The sequence below is a fragment of the Somniosus microcephalus genome, chromosome 5 (genome assembly GCF_052327205.1).
Source record: "Somniosus microcephalus isolate GS21.2 chromosome 5, FLI_Smic_1.0, whole genome shotgun sequence".
Taxonomy (NCBI): domain Eukaryota; kingdom Metazoa; phylum Chordata; class Chondrichthyes; order Squaliformes; family Somniosidae; genus Somniosus; species Somniosus microcephalus.
The window spans coordinates 219,936,727-219,952,289 of NC_140991.1; the positions used below are offsets into that span (position 1 = coordinate 219,936,727).

A 15,563-nucleotide genomic window follows, 5' to 3' on the forward strand; every position below is an offset into this window, starting at 1 on the left:
GCTACTGAATTTTCAGCCGAATAATCACAAACCAGTAATCTCACAAACCCAACTATTCAAATTTCACATCACTTCAATTTTTTCAAAGTTGTTACCTGTCTAATCAGGAACCAGCAGCTGCCAATCAAACCACTCAAATATTTTTGTCTTTCAGTATGTACAGTTAACAATAATATTTCTAAAAAAAAACTGGAGGGTAAAATATTACATTTGAACATGATTTGGTAACTGACACTCGCATATGATTTCTTTGCAGAATTCTTACCTGGTCCCATGGAGAAATGATCCCACCAAAACACATGAAGAGGTAACCCATAGCAACCAGACATGCCCAAACTACAAGGGAAAACACATGCAGTAGCTTTCTGAACACTGACTCCACGCAGACCAGAACAAAAATTGTGAAGAATATAGCCAAGGCTGTTGGAACAGTTATTAGGAAAGCCATATGGTCTTCAATATCCTGGGGAAAAAAGAAATGAAAAGCTGGCTAAACACATCACCACAGTATCTCCAGGCTGATTCATTCTTCTAAGAATCTCAATTATATGTCAAAATCATTTGCTGAAGCAGTTTTTTTTGTCAGTTTCAGAAGTTTGCAGGAACTGATCATCATTCACCATTTCAAATAGTAAATTAAATTGACACAATCTAATTAAGTCTAAACCTCCAATCGATTCTGTTTATTTATAGTAATGCATTACAAATCTGTGCGTATTTGGTTCTGATGAAAGTTCATTAATCTGAAACCTTTCTCTCTCCACAGATACAGCCTAATCTGTTGAGTGTTTCCAGCATTTTCTGTATTTATTTTTGTCACATTTATTGCTATGTTGTGAAACAGACATTATTTACTTACTCCAAGTACAATTAACATTTACATTTATAATGCTGTGATTCAGAATATCTAATTAAATGGCTATGATTAGTATTGTGCCCAGTGGGGGGTTGTTAGTTATTTCTGAAAGAACTCTAAGTACTGAACTTCCTCTGCATTATGTTGTCAATAAATGTTTTCAATTACACAATATATGTGCAATAACAATATTGGCTCACAGGGGTTGCAGTCACCCCTCAATTTCCTGTCAAAGTTATACACATATTACCTTCAAAACAAGATGTGCCTCACGGACTACAACCTTTATAATATGTGTTGCTTTCTACCCCTATCAAAAAGTGCCAACCTGTGTTCCCCTTGATTGACAAGGACAGAACAAGAGGGCAATAACAATATATTCTACTTCAGGCTGAATGCATATTTGCATGCCTGTTGTTTTCAATGGGGAAAGAAGAAATTAGAAAAAGCTTCTCCTGTGATTTAAACATAAGCACTTCTGTCTTTTTGTGTGCTGTGGCTGTCACCATTCACAGCTGTTTTCCTTATATGCCTATGTTTAGTGTTCAACCAGAATGACACTGATATTTTTTTGTTTGTTTTGTGTCCATGTATAGGTGTTTGAAATTCCCTGCCACCAGTGGTTGTTCCCATTTTCACTAAGTCACCAATAGAGATCTTAGTTTAAAAAACTAATGTAAGTACTAACCTAGCTAGTTCACCTGTTTGTACACAGAGGAAGGAGTTTATATAACAAGCCACCATGATGCAACACTCTGCCAGTAGGGAGGGCCATTTCTCACTATACGTAATGTTTTTAGAATGGAAAAATGGATATCAAACACTAAACACAAAGAAATAGGAGTGAGCCTTTGGCTTAGTGGTAGCAATCCTGCTTCTGAATCAGAAAGTGCAGGGTTCAAGCTTCACTCCAGACAGTGCTCCTGACTGAAGTATAATTTAAAGTATTTCATTTGTGCCAGCATTTTAAGTACATTAAGGGCATTGTATTATGAGACCAGTCCTACAGTTTGAAATCAGACTATTAATGGATTTTCATGATCCATTTTCTTGAGCTCAAGTTAAAGATTACTGTTCTGTGTTTCTCTGTTTTATTTCTTTGGGGAAAGGATTCCTCTATGCATTGAGTTACACATAGCACAAAGAGAAAATTTGACAACCCTTTTTACTCCTTTGTATTGTTCTTTAATTCTATTTGAGTTTGTATGGTTTCATTCCTCATTTATGACTTTTTACCTCCGTTTCATTTTTTGGGGAAAAATTCGGTATCGCCCCATTTGGGGCGCCATTGTCGGCCGTGCGCAAAGTTTAGCGCCTGGCGCTAATTATCGCCTCCGACAACAAACTTGGCTTTTATCGCCCCTGGAGGTGATTGGAGCGCTAAATCAGGCGCTTCACATCTGTCTTAAGGCGCAAAGGCCAAGGAGTGAGGCGCTAACTCACAGCGCTGGTGAAGCTCATGTGATGTCAGTCAGCAATGGAACACAGACACACTGGCACCGGCCAATTCTTAAAGGGGAGTTCTGACGAATGGTCATTGACCTGAAACGTTAACTCTGTTTCTCTCTTCACAGATGCTGCTTGACCTGCTGAGTTTCTCCAGCATTTTCTGTTTTTATCTTAAAGGGGAGGGTTGATCTTGCTCTCCATCCACATCCTGCTCATTGCAGCCTTGAATCTCGGCCTGGAGAGACCTGTACATCAAATCTGCTGGAAAGAACAATGGAGAGACCCAGGGAAAGAGCTCAGAGTGCAGCCCCCACAGTCTCTTCTAAATAGATACAAGGGCAAATCAAAATGAACCTGAAAGTGCTGCTCAGTATGCAAAACTCCTTCACACAGCATTGAATCTCTCTCTCTCTCTCTCATAATGTGTGGTGCACAAATGTCACCAACAAAAAAAGGCAGGAAGCGGTCACCTTTAAATAGCATTTTTTTGTAATTTCACCTTTATGTTTAATTTTTCTGTCTTTTATTTTCACTGTACTTATTTGCCTTTTACTATTCATATTTTTTATTTCTCTTTGTTCTTTTTGTATCTTCGCATTAGATAATATTTTAAAGTACTGGAAGGACTTGCAGACTGATTAACAGTCTGATTTCAATTCAGTATTTGCATTATTACATCACATATATGACTCTGTATGCAGAGGGGTGCACCAAGTTTTGCAGTAAGCAAGAGTACACAGTCAATATAAACCTGACTGCATACATTTGGCCGGAATTTGCGGTCAGGATGACAGCGAACTGGCAGCTTTCGCCATCATTCCGCCTTTGAAACTAACTGCAACTTCTGGATTTGGCGCATACGCAGGCGCATGCAGAAATCCTGAAGTTGCGGTCTGTCATTCGCAGCTCTGACACAGGCTGTGCTGTACCCGCTACCCGCCCCCCCTCCCCCGCCCCACAGAGCTGGTAATCCATGTAATCACCCAAATCAGGGAAACTGATGAAAACTTTGGCTCTTCCGAAGTAATTACGCTGTTAATTTCCCCACTAAAAGTTAAACCCAAAGGGATTAGGTGTAACTGGGGTTTTAACAGGGTATTGACTACTAAACAAAGGTTAAGGGCCTTAAAAACGAATTTTAAATTTGTGCAATGTGAAATCTGTCCATTTTAAATAAAAATAAAAACATTTAAGGAACTTTGTTCATCTTTGTTTCAGATTTGCCTTTTCCCCATTGAGAGCCTCATCTTTGTTTTACTCTCTCTAACATTTTTAAAAAGTTAGAATTTTAAGAGCTTACTCACTTCCTTGTTCACTGTCTATGAGAATTCTGTGTTTTGATTGGCTGCTTAGACAAGCTTGTTGATGTCACAGCAGCTCGCACAAGGGGACCTCACTAACCGCCGTTGATTTGAACTGAATGTCGGAAAACCTGATGTTCTCAACACAGAGATCACGAGATCCTTGTGCGAAGCGTACTTCGGAGCCAGTGGCCGCTGACCACAAATTTCGCGCCATTATATCTACTTACACATTGTTTACCAACCCAAGAAGTCAAACACACTCTTGTGAATAATAATGTAACTTTACAACATGCATTGAATTGTAGGAAATTATGTGAACACTAGGTTTTATAATTGGGCAAATATAATACTACTCCACTGCTGTACCACTACCTTGGAGGGGGTTCAGTGTTACTGATTGGGTGGAAACTGCTTTGGATTTTGCAGCTCAGCAAAGAGATTTTTGAACCACATTTATGCCACTACGAACACAAATGAGATATTAAAATCTTAGTAAAATAAAGGTGTTAGAGAGATCAAAGCAAGCCCTGCAGATCAGGTAGCATGCACAATTCATAAATCTTAACTATCATCGTATTTCTCAGTCTTGGTCTGAGTCCAGTCTCATTATCAAAAGGTTGTGCTATTCTATTTCTTTTGTTATGACTCCAGTGTTGGTTCCTGAGAGCCCTGAAAATTTCTTGTGGTTGCTCCAACTCATTAACCTTTTGTCTAGTTCATATTGCAAAACCATTTCTTGACCCTTGGAGCTTTGAAATTTGCTTCATGTACATTTAAGGAGATCTGTTGAGTACATTTCAGAGTGCCGAGCACATTGCATACACAACAGCAGAGACTGCACTTCTAAAAGCAATTAATTGGCTGTGAAGAGCTTTGAGACGTTCTCAGAATGTGAAGGAGGCTATGTAAATGCAAGTTCTTTCTGGCAACAGAAAAAAAAATGCATGATCAAGTTTGCACATGAATGGTTGTTTAATAGACACTGTGGCCCAGATATTCCGATCCCTATGGGTGGGTACGTGCTGTGTACCCACCCGTAGGGATATCGGAAATGCCGGTTTCAGGCATGCACAGCACATGCGCTGAAAACCAGCATTTCCGATCTGTCAAGAATGCTCTTGACAAATTGGACACCTGCCCTGGAGGAGGACCTCTGCGGGCAGATAGTTCTGCTTTCTGGAGACCCTCCGCCCGCAGAAAACTCTTAGAATTCTTATGCCTGGTAAAAGCAGGCGTAAGGCCTGTTTTTATCAGGATAAGAGTTGAAAAAAGTTTTTTTTTTAATTCAGTCATTTATCATTTTAAAATACTTTTTAAAAAGGTAAGTCTATTTTTAGCCCCAAGAAAAACTTCAATTATTTTTTTAAAAAATTAAATTTTTGTTTAAAATATTTAATTTATTGTAATTTCAACTAATTTTTAAAAGGTGATGGTTTTTTAAAAATGTATTTAAAGTTTTACTATGTTTTTTCATTGCTCTCCATTCATATATTTGACAGGTCTATCTGTCAAGTGTATGAAGGGAGATTCCCTTCTTCTATTGGCTGCCCTGGCCCACATGATCCCAGGGACGCTTGCGAACTGCATGCGCCTCTGGGATACGTGGGCCCTGCACACTTGGAGTTTGGAGAGGCCCAGGATCGGAAGTGTAGGCGCCCCGGGAGCCCTCAGGTAAGTTCGTAGATTTTTCCTGATCAGAGGCCTCCGCACGCAGCAGGCCTCCGATCGGAAAATGCGGCCCTGTATCTTTACTTTTCTGGCTAAGGGCCTTCAATAATGCATCACTGTAACATATACCTGTGTGCTGCTGCAGAAGGCTTTTGTAAATCTGGAGATTTTAATTGTCAATTTACAAGTTTCCTGAACATTCCTTTTAGGTAAAAAAAACTATGTTTTTAAAGACTCCTGTTCCATCAGGAACACACTTTTCTTTTGTGTATTTAAAAAAAAATTATGCAATGACATAGCACAACTACACTCTTGCATCTGTTGTCTAAACTGTGCAGTCTGACTCTATTTTGCAAGAACACTTTTTCAGCAGGATAGTGTCAGTGCCACTTGGCACAGCAAACTTTCATGCATTATAATGTCCCTGCCCCCTCCACTGGAGGCGAATGCAAAGTCGCAGTGTTGCCAGCAGTAAGAAATATTAGGTCAACACACAACAGGGCACAATTGTTTCTAGTATCATTAGAAATAAACAAAATTCTGCCTAATAGTTGCAGCAAGATTCAACAAGGAATGAGGCACCTTAATTTTTTTCAGAGATTATTGTAGTAGTTGATGTTTTAAAACAAGCAATAATGAGGAGGAAATTCAGTTCACAAAGGTTCAGTTGCAATAAGCTTCTAAAACAGAATGGTAGCAAAATACTGCGGATGCTGGAAATCCGAAATAACAACAGAAAATGCTGGAAAAACTCAGCAGGCCAGGCAACATCCGTGGAGAGAGAAATAGAGTCAACGTTTCAGGTCGAAACCTTTTGTCAGGACTGAAAAAACACAGGAAATGAAACCGATTAAAAGGCCAGTTTGGGGGCTGGGAAATGGGGATGAGAGAACAAAAGAGAAGTGAAGAGACATTAAGAGGTATTCAAAACGAGACGAGATGGTGATAAGACTAGTGGAGACAAAAGGCGGCTCTAGATTAGGTGTGAAATGCGCTGGCAGAATGAGAGACAGCTGCCATGTGGGAGAGAAAAAAGGGGGAAGGGCACAAAACAAAGGTGTGGATAAAAAATATATATAAAAATGTAATAGGGGCCGAGGTTATGATCTGAAATTGTTGAACTCGATATTGAGTTCAACAATTTCAGATCATAACCTCGGCCCCTATTACATTTTTATATATATTTTTTATCCACACCTTTGTTTTGGCCCTTCCCCCTTTTTACTCTCCCACATGGCAGCTGTCTCTCATTCTGCCAGCGCATTTCACACCTAATCTAGAGCCGTCTTTTGTCTCCACTAGTCTTATCACCATCTCGTCTCGTTTTGAATACCTCTTAATGTCTCTTCACTTCTCTTTTGTTCTCTCATCCCCATTTCCCAGCCCCCAAACTGGCCTTTTAATCGGTTTCATTTCCTGTGCTTTTTCAGTCCTGACGAAGGGTTTCAACCTGAAACGTTGACTCTATTTCTCTCTCCACGGATGTTGCCTGGCCTGCTGAGTTTTTCCAGCATTTTCTGTTGTTATTTCTAAAACAGAATGTTTATTCTAAATGTCCTTGTGAAAGTGATAATCCGTTGAACACATTAACGTTTTCTTTGTTCTTCAAAATGTTGATAATACTTTCAAACATTCAGATTTTTAAAATTCTTACAATATGGCATTTCTATGATTAACAAAACTGAAGCTCTAAACAGCCTTAGGGTGTCAATGTGAGCAGGGAATATACAACCGGATCTAAGGACATGGGTTAAGCAGATCTTTTACATAATTCTCACAAGCACCGACACTCCAAATGTGCATAATGATGCTTTCAATCAGTTTTATAAATTAATACTGTTTAATAAAGGTACAGTATAGAGTTTTTATTTTGTTTTATTTGCCATTCTGTGATAGCATTTTGTTTTTCTTTTCTACATAATACAACAGTTGTAAGAACTTGGAACTCTTTGTTTATGTGCTAGGGTGTTGCATGCAGCAGAGGTGCACTCACGCTGCTCTGCATGCTTTCTGACTGGCTTCAAATCAGGTAATAATTATGGCACCACAATCTGAATGTACATTTTACTCTAAGCTGTTTATAATTTTCACTGCTGAACAATTGCATGCAATGATCCTCATTGACAATTATAGAAAAATAGTAACACTGACAAAAATGTGTGCAAATGGTGTAAAATATATGGTTTAAATGCAAAAAACAGACATATATTTAATATATGAACACAATCATGCTGATTTTTAAAAATAAAACTCAAAATAATGGAAAGTGAACTATTTTACAAATAATTTCAGATAGTGTTGAGACAGAAAGGATCTTACCAGCCCTGAAGCAAAGAAGACAGCCAGCAGTGACAAACAGGCTCCCATCACAATCAGAAGCAAGAAAACAATCAGAGGATGCTGCTGGCTCATGCAGTAATACGACTCATACAGCCAGTCGGTTGACTTTTGTTTGACAGGGGCATCATCAGTTCTATTAAGCAAATAGCGTCTCCTCCTCATTGCGTCTTGCCACATAGAAATCAGCAATTATGCTTTTCAACTCTCAATTAACTGGTACACAGTCAGCAAGGTGCAGCTGAGGGAGCACACTTAAACTGTATCGCTGAAGCAACATGTTGAGCTGTGATGAACTAGAAGCAGACTGCAAGCTAGACTGGTGTGCAAAGCAGAGGGTGCACTCATCTCAATCAAAGCGCATCATCCTAAAGAACTATTTCCCCTCTAATAATGGATGTCAAACATCAATAGTAAGTGGCTTTCAGTTGATTGAAGGCTTCATGAAAAACATTTAGTTCCTATTTTCTTTTGTGATCAATCCCTCATTTATCTGCAAAAAATATAGCCTAAAGAAAAAAAAGACATCTACAATTAGTTAACTCATTACTGCATCACATGTAGCTACATGCATGAAAAACTGTAAATTAGATCATGAACCTAATGGATCGCGGAGAGATTTTTTTGTAATCCAGTGGAATAATTAAAATATAATCCTATAAAATGAATTGCAGTTCTCTCTTTTCCCTCCAGTATTTTCAGAATTTATCAACAAAATCTGAAGTAAAGCGAATAGACATAATACATAGCACACAAAAACTTATGTCACACAGGTTGCACGTGTATAATAAAGGAACCATATGACATCTGCACAGGAGAAATATTGCTTGTAACAGGGGATTGTGTGTCATTTTCACAGCTGCTGTAACAAGCTAAGTAAATAGCAACTCATCCATCAACAACACAGCTTATTCTGCTTTCAAATATTCAATCTTCTGCTATTGGGGGAATACATCTTAGCACTTTTACAGGATATATGTACAGTACTGGGGATCTAAAAGATGAATACGCCAGTCATACCATACCAAATGAGTAATCTGTCAAATTTCACTCGTTATGCATTTATTTCAGTGCAGTTCAAGTGCTTTTTTTTAAATTGTTCAAATAGATTATTTTAATTTATTGATTTGATTATGTTGATTCTTAGATTTGTGTTTCATGGAAGTCCACAAGGTAGTTTGGTATAAAGGCAGTTATGTTGTATTAACATTTAAGAATTCTACCAGCCTGGAATGTTGCATAGTTGCATGTTCTGTGTGTGATGGAAAGATGGAGAAATTTAGAAGATCCAACAGTTTCAAATAGTCAGGAAGTACTGATCTGGAGAATTGATCTCATTGTTGCATTACTGTTGCTTTAGATATTATTGATGACCTTATATTTTTCTCTCTTGAATTTCTCCTATACCCCTCTTTTTCTGATGGCAGTGACTCAAGGTGGGTGTACAATGCTATAGATGTCAGCTACCACCTCATTTCCTCACCTGGGTAGCCATTCTTCATGTGCAAGCCTAAACAGTGAATGTTGGTAAGCATTTACCATGGGGCCATCACTAAATGAAATGTGTTTTTCTCCTCACATTATCCACACACTTGGAGTCACTGGACAGTGATTAAACGTAGGGGAGCACACAATTTTCCTGCTCCAGGCCACTTGCCTGGTTCGAGCACACTCCCAGCACAGGCCTACCCAATGGCTGGGACTTTTACCTGAAAACTGAGGAGGAGACAGGAGTGTAGCTGTAGACTTCTCAGCTCTGCACTTGCACTCTTGGTCACCACCATTGGGCTTTTTGGTAACTATCTTAAAATCATCTGGGTGGTTACGTTTTTAACAAAGATCCGTAATTTGCTAACAAAACCTTTGTCCTGCCCCTGGGACTTTCACAAACCCACCATTTCATTCCATGGCAGGCCTTGGCACCAGATTTCTTTAGGTGCCCCAGTGGGTCATGGGATGAGCAAACTAAGGCAGAACTCTGGAAACTCTCATTAAGCTCTTATTACTGGACTGGTATTTAGTTCAGATGTAGGCCTAATACTGCTGGGGACTTCCCTGGAAATCCTGGTGTATTAGGTTGCTGCTCTTTTTTCCTGGGGAACAGAGATATCCCAGGTATGACGAAGAGGAAAATCCACCATTCCCCTCCTCTAGGTTCTTGACATCAGGCAGTATATTTCAGCCAAATGGGCTTCTCTGGTGCTGCTCTATAGCTAGCTGCATGAAAGCTTCTGACAGAAAACTTCTGTCTAGAAGCAATTTGGGTGCCATGCAAGATCTCAGCACCATAGCATACGGAATAATCCAGGCACACCTGAAGTGCATGTGGGAGTGCCCTATTGGACACAGGCAGGAAGGAAACAGGAAGAATGGGCATTTCTGGGGCCTTGAAGGCTGCAGAAACCATAAAAGGGCAGATACAATAGAAGTGCTGTGTCAGAAACAGAACGTTTTGAATTTCAGTTTTATGGGAGCAGGATTTTTATTTTCTTAGCTTCTGATAAATAGTGACAAGTTTTTTAATCCATTCATGTCAGTCAGAAGCTGTAATGAGCATATCTCTGGTCTTCACATTTATCCCTGTGAGTGTATTTGTGCTTCTATACCAAGCCTAGCATTGCAGAAGCATCCCAAGCAGGAATCTGGGTGACTGTAGTCTGCCTTGGAAGGAATTGATGAAAGGGCAGCACTGTGGTGCCAAGCAGTAACTGAAGGAACAGGGAAAACAAGTGTGGGTATGAAAATTATGGTACAGGAATAGGAGTAGGGTTCTAGTTTAACTGTGAGGCTTTTCTTTCCAGTCAATGTGGAATGGAGCAGTTGCATGGTTGGGGGAGGAAGGGTTTTTGTTCTGTGGTAGAAAAACAGTTATTAGTGCCTGCACATGACCTTCAGCAGAGAGGAAATCAGTGTGCAGAACCATCTGACACGAATCTGGATGTAATTTACATTGCTGTGCCGTCTTCAGCACACCAGAAAAATCATAGAAGAAGTTCGAGTGCAATGCTCTTCAGGCACAGAAGGGGGAAATGGGAATAGTGGCCATTTTTTCTCTGTTGCACCGGCTTTTCTAGCAGTATCCGGGATCAAAGCAAAACAAAATCTACCCAACACCTGCATTCTGCAAGGTAAATGAAGGATGAGATGCATTGTCAAAGGAGAATTGTCTTTATCGAGAAATGTTTGGCAAGTTTTTTTCTACATTTGCAAACAAAATCAAATGACCTTCCATTGGTTACGGGGTGTGAAATTGGTCTACGTCAGTAGCACAAAATGGGCTCATGATGAATTGGCAGCCCATTTTCCACCGCACCCGATTTTCTTTTCCATTGACTTTACATTGGAGTAAAACGGGCTTTCAATTTGCTATGAGCCCGTTTCACACAACTGCCAAAGACCAATCTTACCCCCACCATGTAAGGAAGAACAGCAAGCAACTTAGAATTCAAATATGCCATCTGAATTCTTGAATTTTATGCTTCTTTGAATTTGTTGAGTAGTAGGTTTGAATTTCAATATGGTTCTCCCAATCTCCCTCTGTACCTTAGGGCGAAGATTGACAGCAACCCTGGAGAAATTGGGGGAAAAATTCAGTATTGCCCCGTTTGGGGCGCCATTATCGGCCGTGCACAAAGTTTAGCGCCTGGCGCTAATTATCGCCTCCGACGGCAAACTTGGCTTTTACCGCCCCTGGAGGTGATTGGAGCGCTAAATCAGGCGCTTCACACCTGTCTGAAGGCGCAAAGGCCGAGGAGCAAGGCGCTACCTCAGAGCGCTGACGAAGCTCATGTGCTGTCAGTCAGCAATGGAACACAGACACACTGGCGCCAGCCAGTTCTTAAAGGGGAGGGTTGATCTTGCTCTCCATCCACATCCTGTTCATTGCGGCCTTGAATCTCGGCCTGGAGAGACCTGTACATCAAATCTGCTGGAAAGAACAATGGAGAGACCCAGGGAAAGCGCTCAGAGTGCAGCCCCCACAGACTCTTCTAAATCGATACAAGGGCAAATCAAAATGAACCTGCAAAGTGCTGCTCAGTATGCAAAACTCCTAAACACAGCGTTGAATCTCTCCAGAAGTCTCTCTCTCTCTCAGAATGCGTGGTGCAAAAATGTCACCAACAAAAAAAGGCAGGAAGCAGTCGCCTTTAAATAGCACTCCCCCAGTCCCTTCCTGACTGCAAAACGCTCCCCTCAACCTGTCGTTGCTAGCGGCAGGTGGTAAGGCAGGGCGGCGCCACTCAAAATCCGGTCCAGGGCGCTACCGGGGCATTGCGCACTCGACTGACGTCACGATCTGCTGGCTCAGGAGATCATGGTGGTGGTGTTTAGCGCTGCCGCAAAATGTCTAATTAATTTCGCGAGCGGTGCAAACAACGCCAGGGCGCTAGTTGCTTTGCGCCCCATTGGCACCCTCTTAAGGCGCAAGCCAACTGAATTTTTCCCCCATTGAGTAAGTGGCCATTTTTAGCCATTTACATTGTTTCTCTGGGATTCTGCAAATCTCTCATCAGAAAACTCCAACAGAAATTCCAGACAGATGTATTTTACAATGGCCCAGAACTTGGTGTCGGGGGGTTGCCACGCGTGCAAGCCCCCGATGTGCACTTACCCGGCGCGCCGACATCTGAAGCCTGGCCCGCAGTGGATTTCCTGTCAGTGGCCCGGTTCTGATGTCGGCGCGCTGTGCTAACCTGACCCAGCGGCGTAGTTAGTGCGATGTGCCGGCTGGGATCAGGTGAGCACTGTTCAGCCAATCAGGGGAGGGGAAACTTCATTCATAAGTTTGAGAGTAAGAACTGTCAAACTCATGAGAAGTACTGCACCCCAAAACACTACTTAAACTTTAAATAAAATTTTAAAAACATCCCAATCATTAAATTAAGTATAAATAAGTTAAAAAAAATAATTTAAACAATAATTTTTTTTTTTGAAAAAAATAAATTTTTAATAAAAAGGGTCTAAAACTAAACTTACCTTATTGTAGATTCTTTAAAATAATGAACCTGTGGGAAAAAAAAATTCTAAATTGCACTAAAACACCACTTACCTGTAAAAATAAATACTTACGTGTGCTTTTTACAAGCGTAAAGACCGGAGGCCTTTACACATGCGCAAATCCCCCAAAACAGAGGAAATCCAAGGCGCACGCGCTGCCCCCTACAGCGCACGCGCTAGCTTCTTCACCTCTTGGGTTAGAGGAGAGGAAATGCCGGTTTTCAGCGCATGCGCTGTGCATGCCGAAAACTGGCATTTCCTCTGGCCAGAGGCGTGAGTACCCCTTCCGTACTCATGCGTTTGGGGAGGAATTACTGCCCCATTATAATGTTTCATCGCCATTGAACAGAATTTAAGGGAGCAGTTTTATTCTGAAATATTGTTCTACCAGCATTTTGCTGTGATTAGAAGCAAACCCATGTCTTATCCACAAATACAATGGGCTGAATTTTGCCAGCCCCGAGGAGGCGGGTATGGAGGCGGGATTGCCGGTAAAGTTGCAGAATGTGGGGGCAGCTGGTAAACCCGCCCCCATCCTGCCTCCGTGCCCTTTTGCCAGGAGGCGGGAAGCCGTCCTGACCCAGGTCCAGTCTTCTCGAGGCAGGAAAGGGATTAAATCCTTTTAACTGTCTGTTAACAGGCAGCAAAAAGGTTTGGTCCCATTTTACCTTTTCAAGTGCAGGCTTCCCGACCTCAGAGATCCCAGCTGGGGTGGAGAAGTTGAGTAGGAGGTCTGCGGGGTCGGAGGGATCTGAAAGTGGAATGCAGAGGTGAGTGATGGGTGCAAGTGTAGAGTGGTAAGTATGTGAGGTGAGTGTAATGTGTTAGAAAATGTTCACTTACCTTTGCTAGCCTTTAGCCGCTCTGGATCCGGAGTCCCGACATCTTCATTGTAGATTTCACAGAGTAGCTGTTGGATCCTCCGAACCAACAGTCATCTGATTTCTACAAAGTAGAAAGGTTTGATAAGTCCTGAACACAAGGGCTCATCAAACTACACAGAATGTCAGTGTTTGACAGCTTCATAGAGCTGTAAAACGCTGACATTTCTTCTTTCAGGAAATCTTGACAGATGGCACGTCAGACATTGACGTGCTCTGTCAGTGACTTCCCCCTAATTGGCCTGCTGAGCCTGCAGGGTGGGCTTAACAAGGTCAATCAGGGGAAAATCCCGCTGGTTGATCAGAAGATGATTGAGGCAGGACTGAGACCCGGCAAGCAGCAGTCCCGCCTCCAACATGTCTCCATTCAGAAAATCCAGCCCATTAAGTCACAGTGCATGAGAGTACAGCATGCAATGTAATCTCATGACACAAATTACATCATATTAATGTACACTTAGTCATCATTTAATTTTAACGTAAGAACATAAGAAATAGGAGCAGGAGTAGGCCATACAGTCCCTTGAGCCTGCTCCATCATTCAATAAAATCATGCCTGAACTTCTACATCACCTCCAGTTTTATACGATATCCCCATATCCCTTAATTCCCTTAGTGCCCAAAAATCTATCGATCTCAGTCTTGAGTATACTCTTCGACTGAGTAGCCACAGCCCTCTGGGGTAGAGAATCCCAAAGATTTACAACCCTCTGAGTGAAGAAATTTTTCCTCATCTCTTCCTTAAATGGCTGACCCCTTGTCCTGAGACTCTGACCCCTAGTTCTAGATTCTCCAGCCAATGGAAACAACCTCTCAGCATCTACCCTGTCAAGCCCTCTTAGAAATTTATAATTTTCAATGAGAGCACCTCTCGTTCTTCTAAACTCCAGAGAATATAGGCCTAGTCTACTCAATCTCTACTCATAGGACAACCCTCTCATCCCAGGAACCAGTCTGGTGAACCTTCATTGGCCCCCTCCAAGGCAAGTATATCGTTCCTTAGGTAATGAAACCAAAACTATACATAGTACTCTAGGTGTGGTCTCACCAAAGCCCTATATAATTGCAGTAAGATTTCTTTACTCTTGTACTCCAACCCCCTTGTAATAAAGGCTAACATACCATGGGGTTAAAATTGGGTAGTGTCCCCTTTGGGTCGCTACCTTCGCTGGGGCGCTAATTTTAGTGCCCTGAAAAAGTTAGCGCCCCCCCCGCGGCCGATTTTCCCAGGTAGTGCCCCGAGAGGGAGACGGGGCGCTACTGGAAGCACCCGCGTCCCTCTTGGGGTGCTGCGAGCCAATATCACGGCGCTACGTGCCACGGTACTGCAGGCCTTCCTCCTCATATTAAAGGGGAGTGGCCTGGCGCAGCACGTCCCGGCGCCCAGCTAGGCCACCAGGGATCGGGAGTGTCGGCAAACAAACCCGGCACTCAAGAGGAGTGCCGGGCTCACGGAGAGCAGCCGGCACCCCACAGGGGGGCTTCACGGGGCGGGGACAGCAACGGGGGCAGGTGCTGGCAGGTAGCCAGCAACAAAAGTGGCCGCCCGCCACCTCCCCTTTAACTAGCGCCGCCCCGGCCGCAGGTAGGCCCCCCTGACCCCGGCAGACATAGCGTCCGGCGGTAAGTCAGGGGGCGCCACCCAATAATATAGCTGGGGTGCTGTGCACCGCGATGATGTCATCGCCAGCAGCGCAGCGCGGCGCTAATGGTTAGTGCTGCCGCTTACCTCCTGCTGAATTTCACAGGAGGCGCTAGTGGCGCCGTGCCCAGGCGCTAGTTGATTTGCGCCCTCTTAGGGCGCTAATGGGAGGTGCAAAACAACCGAATTTAGCCCCCCACATGCCTTCCTAATTGCTTGCTGTACCTGCATGTTAACTTTCTGTGATTCATGTATAAGAACCCCAAAATCCATCTGAATACCAACATTTACTAGTCTCTCACCTTTTAGAAAATATTCTGCTTTTCCATTTTTCCTACCAAAGTGGATAATTTCAGACTTCCCCACATTATACTCCACCTTCTTGCCTAATCACTTTACCCTTTGCAGCCTCTTTGCATCCTCTTCAC

General features: G+C 42.3%; 1 protein-coding gene across 3 annotated transcripts in view; it reads right to left on the minus strand.

Moving 5' to 3' along the window:
• adcy2b (adenylate cyclase 2b (brain)) overlaps positions 1-15,563 on the minus strand; it is a 779,528-nt gene that overhangs the window by 723,987 nt on the left and 39,978 nt on the right. The window contains exons 2-3 of one of the 3 annotated variants that reach the window (XM_085988700.1): positions 7,597-8,123; positions 266-463 (exon numbers count right to left, since the gene is read on the minus strand). In XM_085988700.1, the coding sequence (XP_085844826.1) occupies positions 266-463; positions 7,597-7,794 (396 nt within the window). In that variant the 5' untranslated portion in view covers positions 7,795-8,123. Of the gene's footprint in view, positions 1-265; positions 464-7,596; positions 8,124-15,563 lie in introns of those variants that run through there. The other 2 variants (XM_085988701.1, XM_085988702.1) reach the window with 2 other exon arrangements.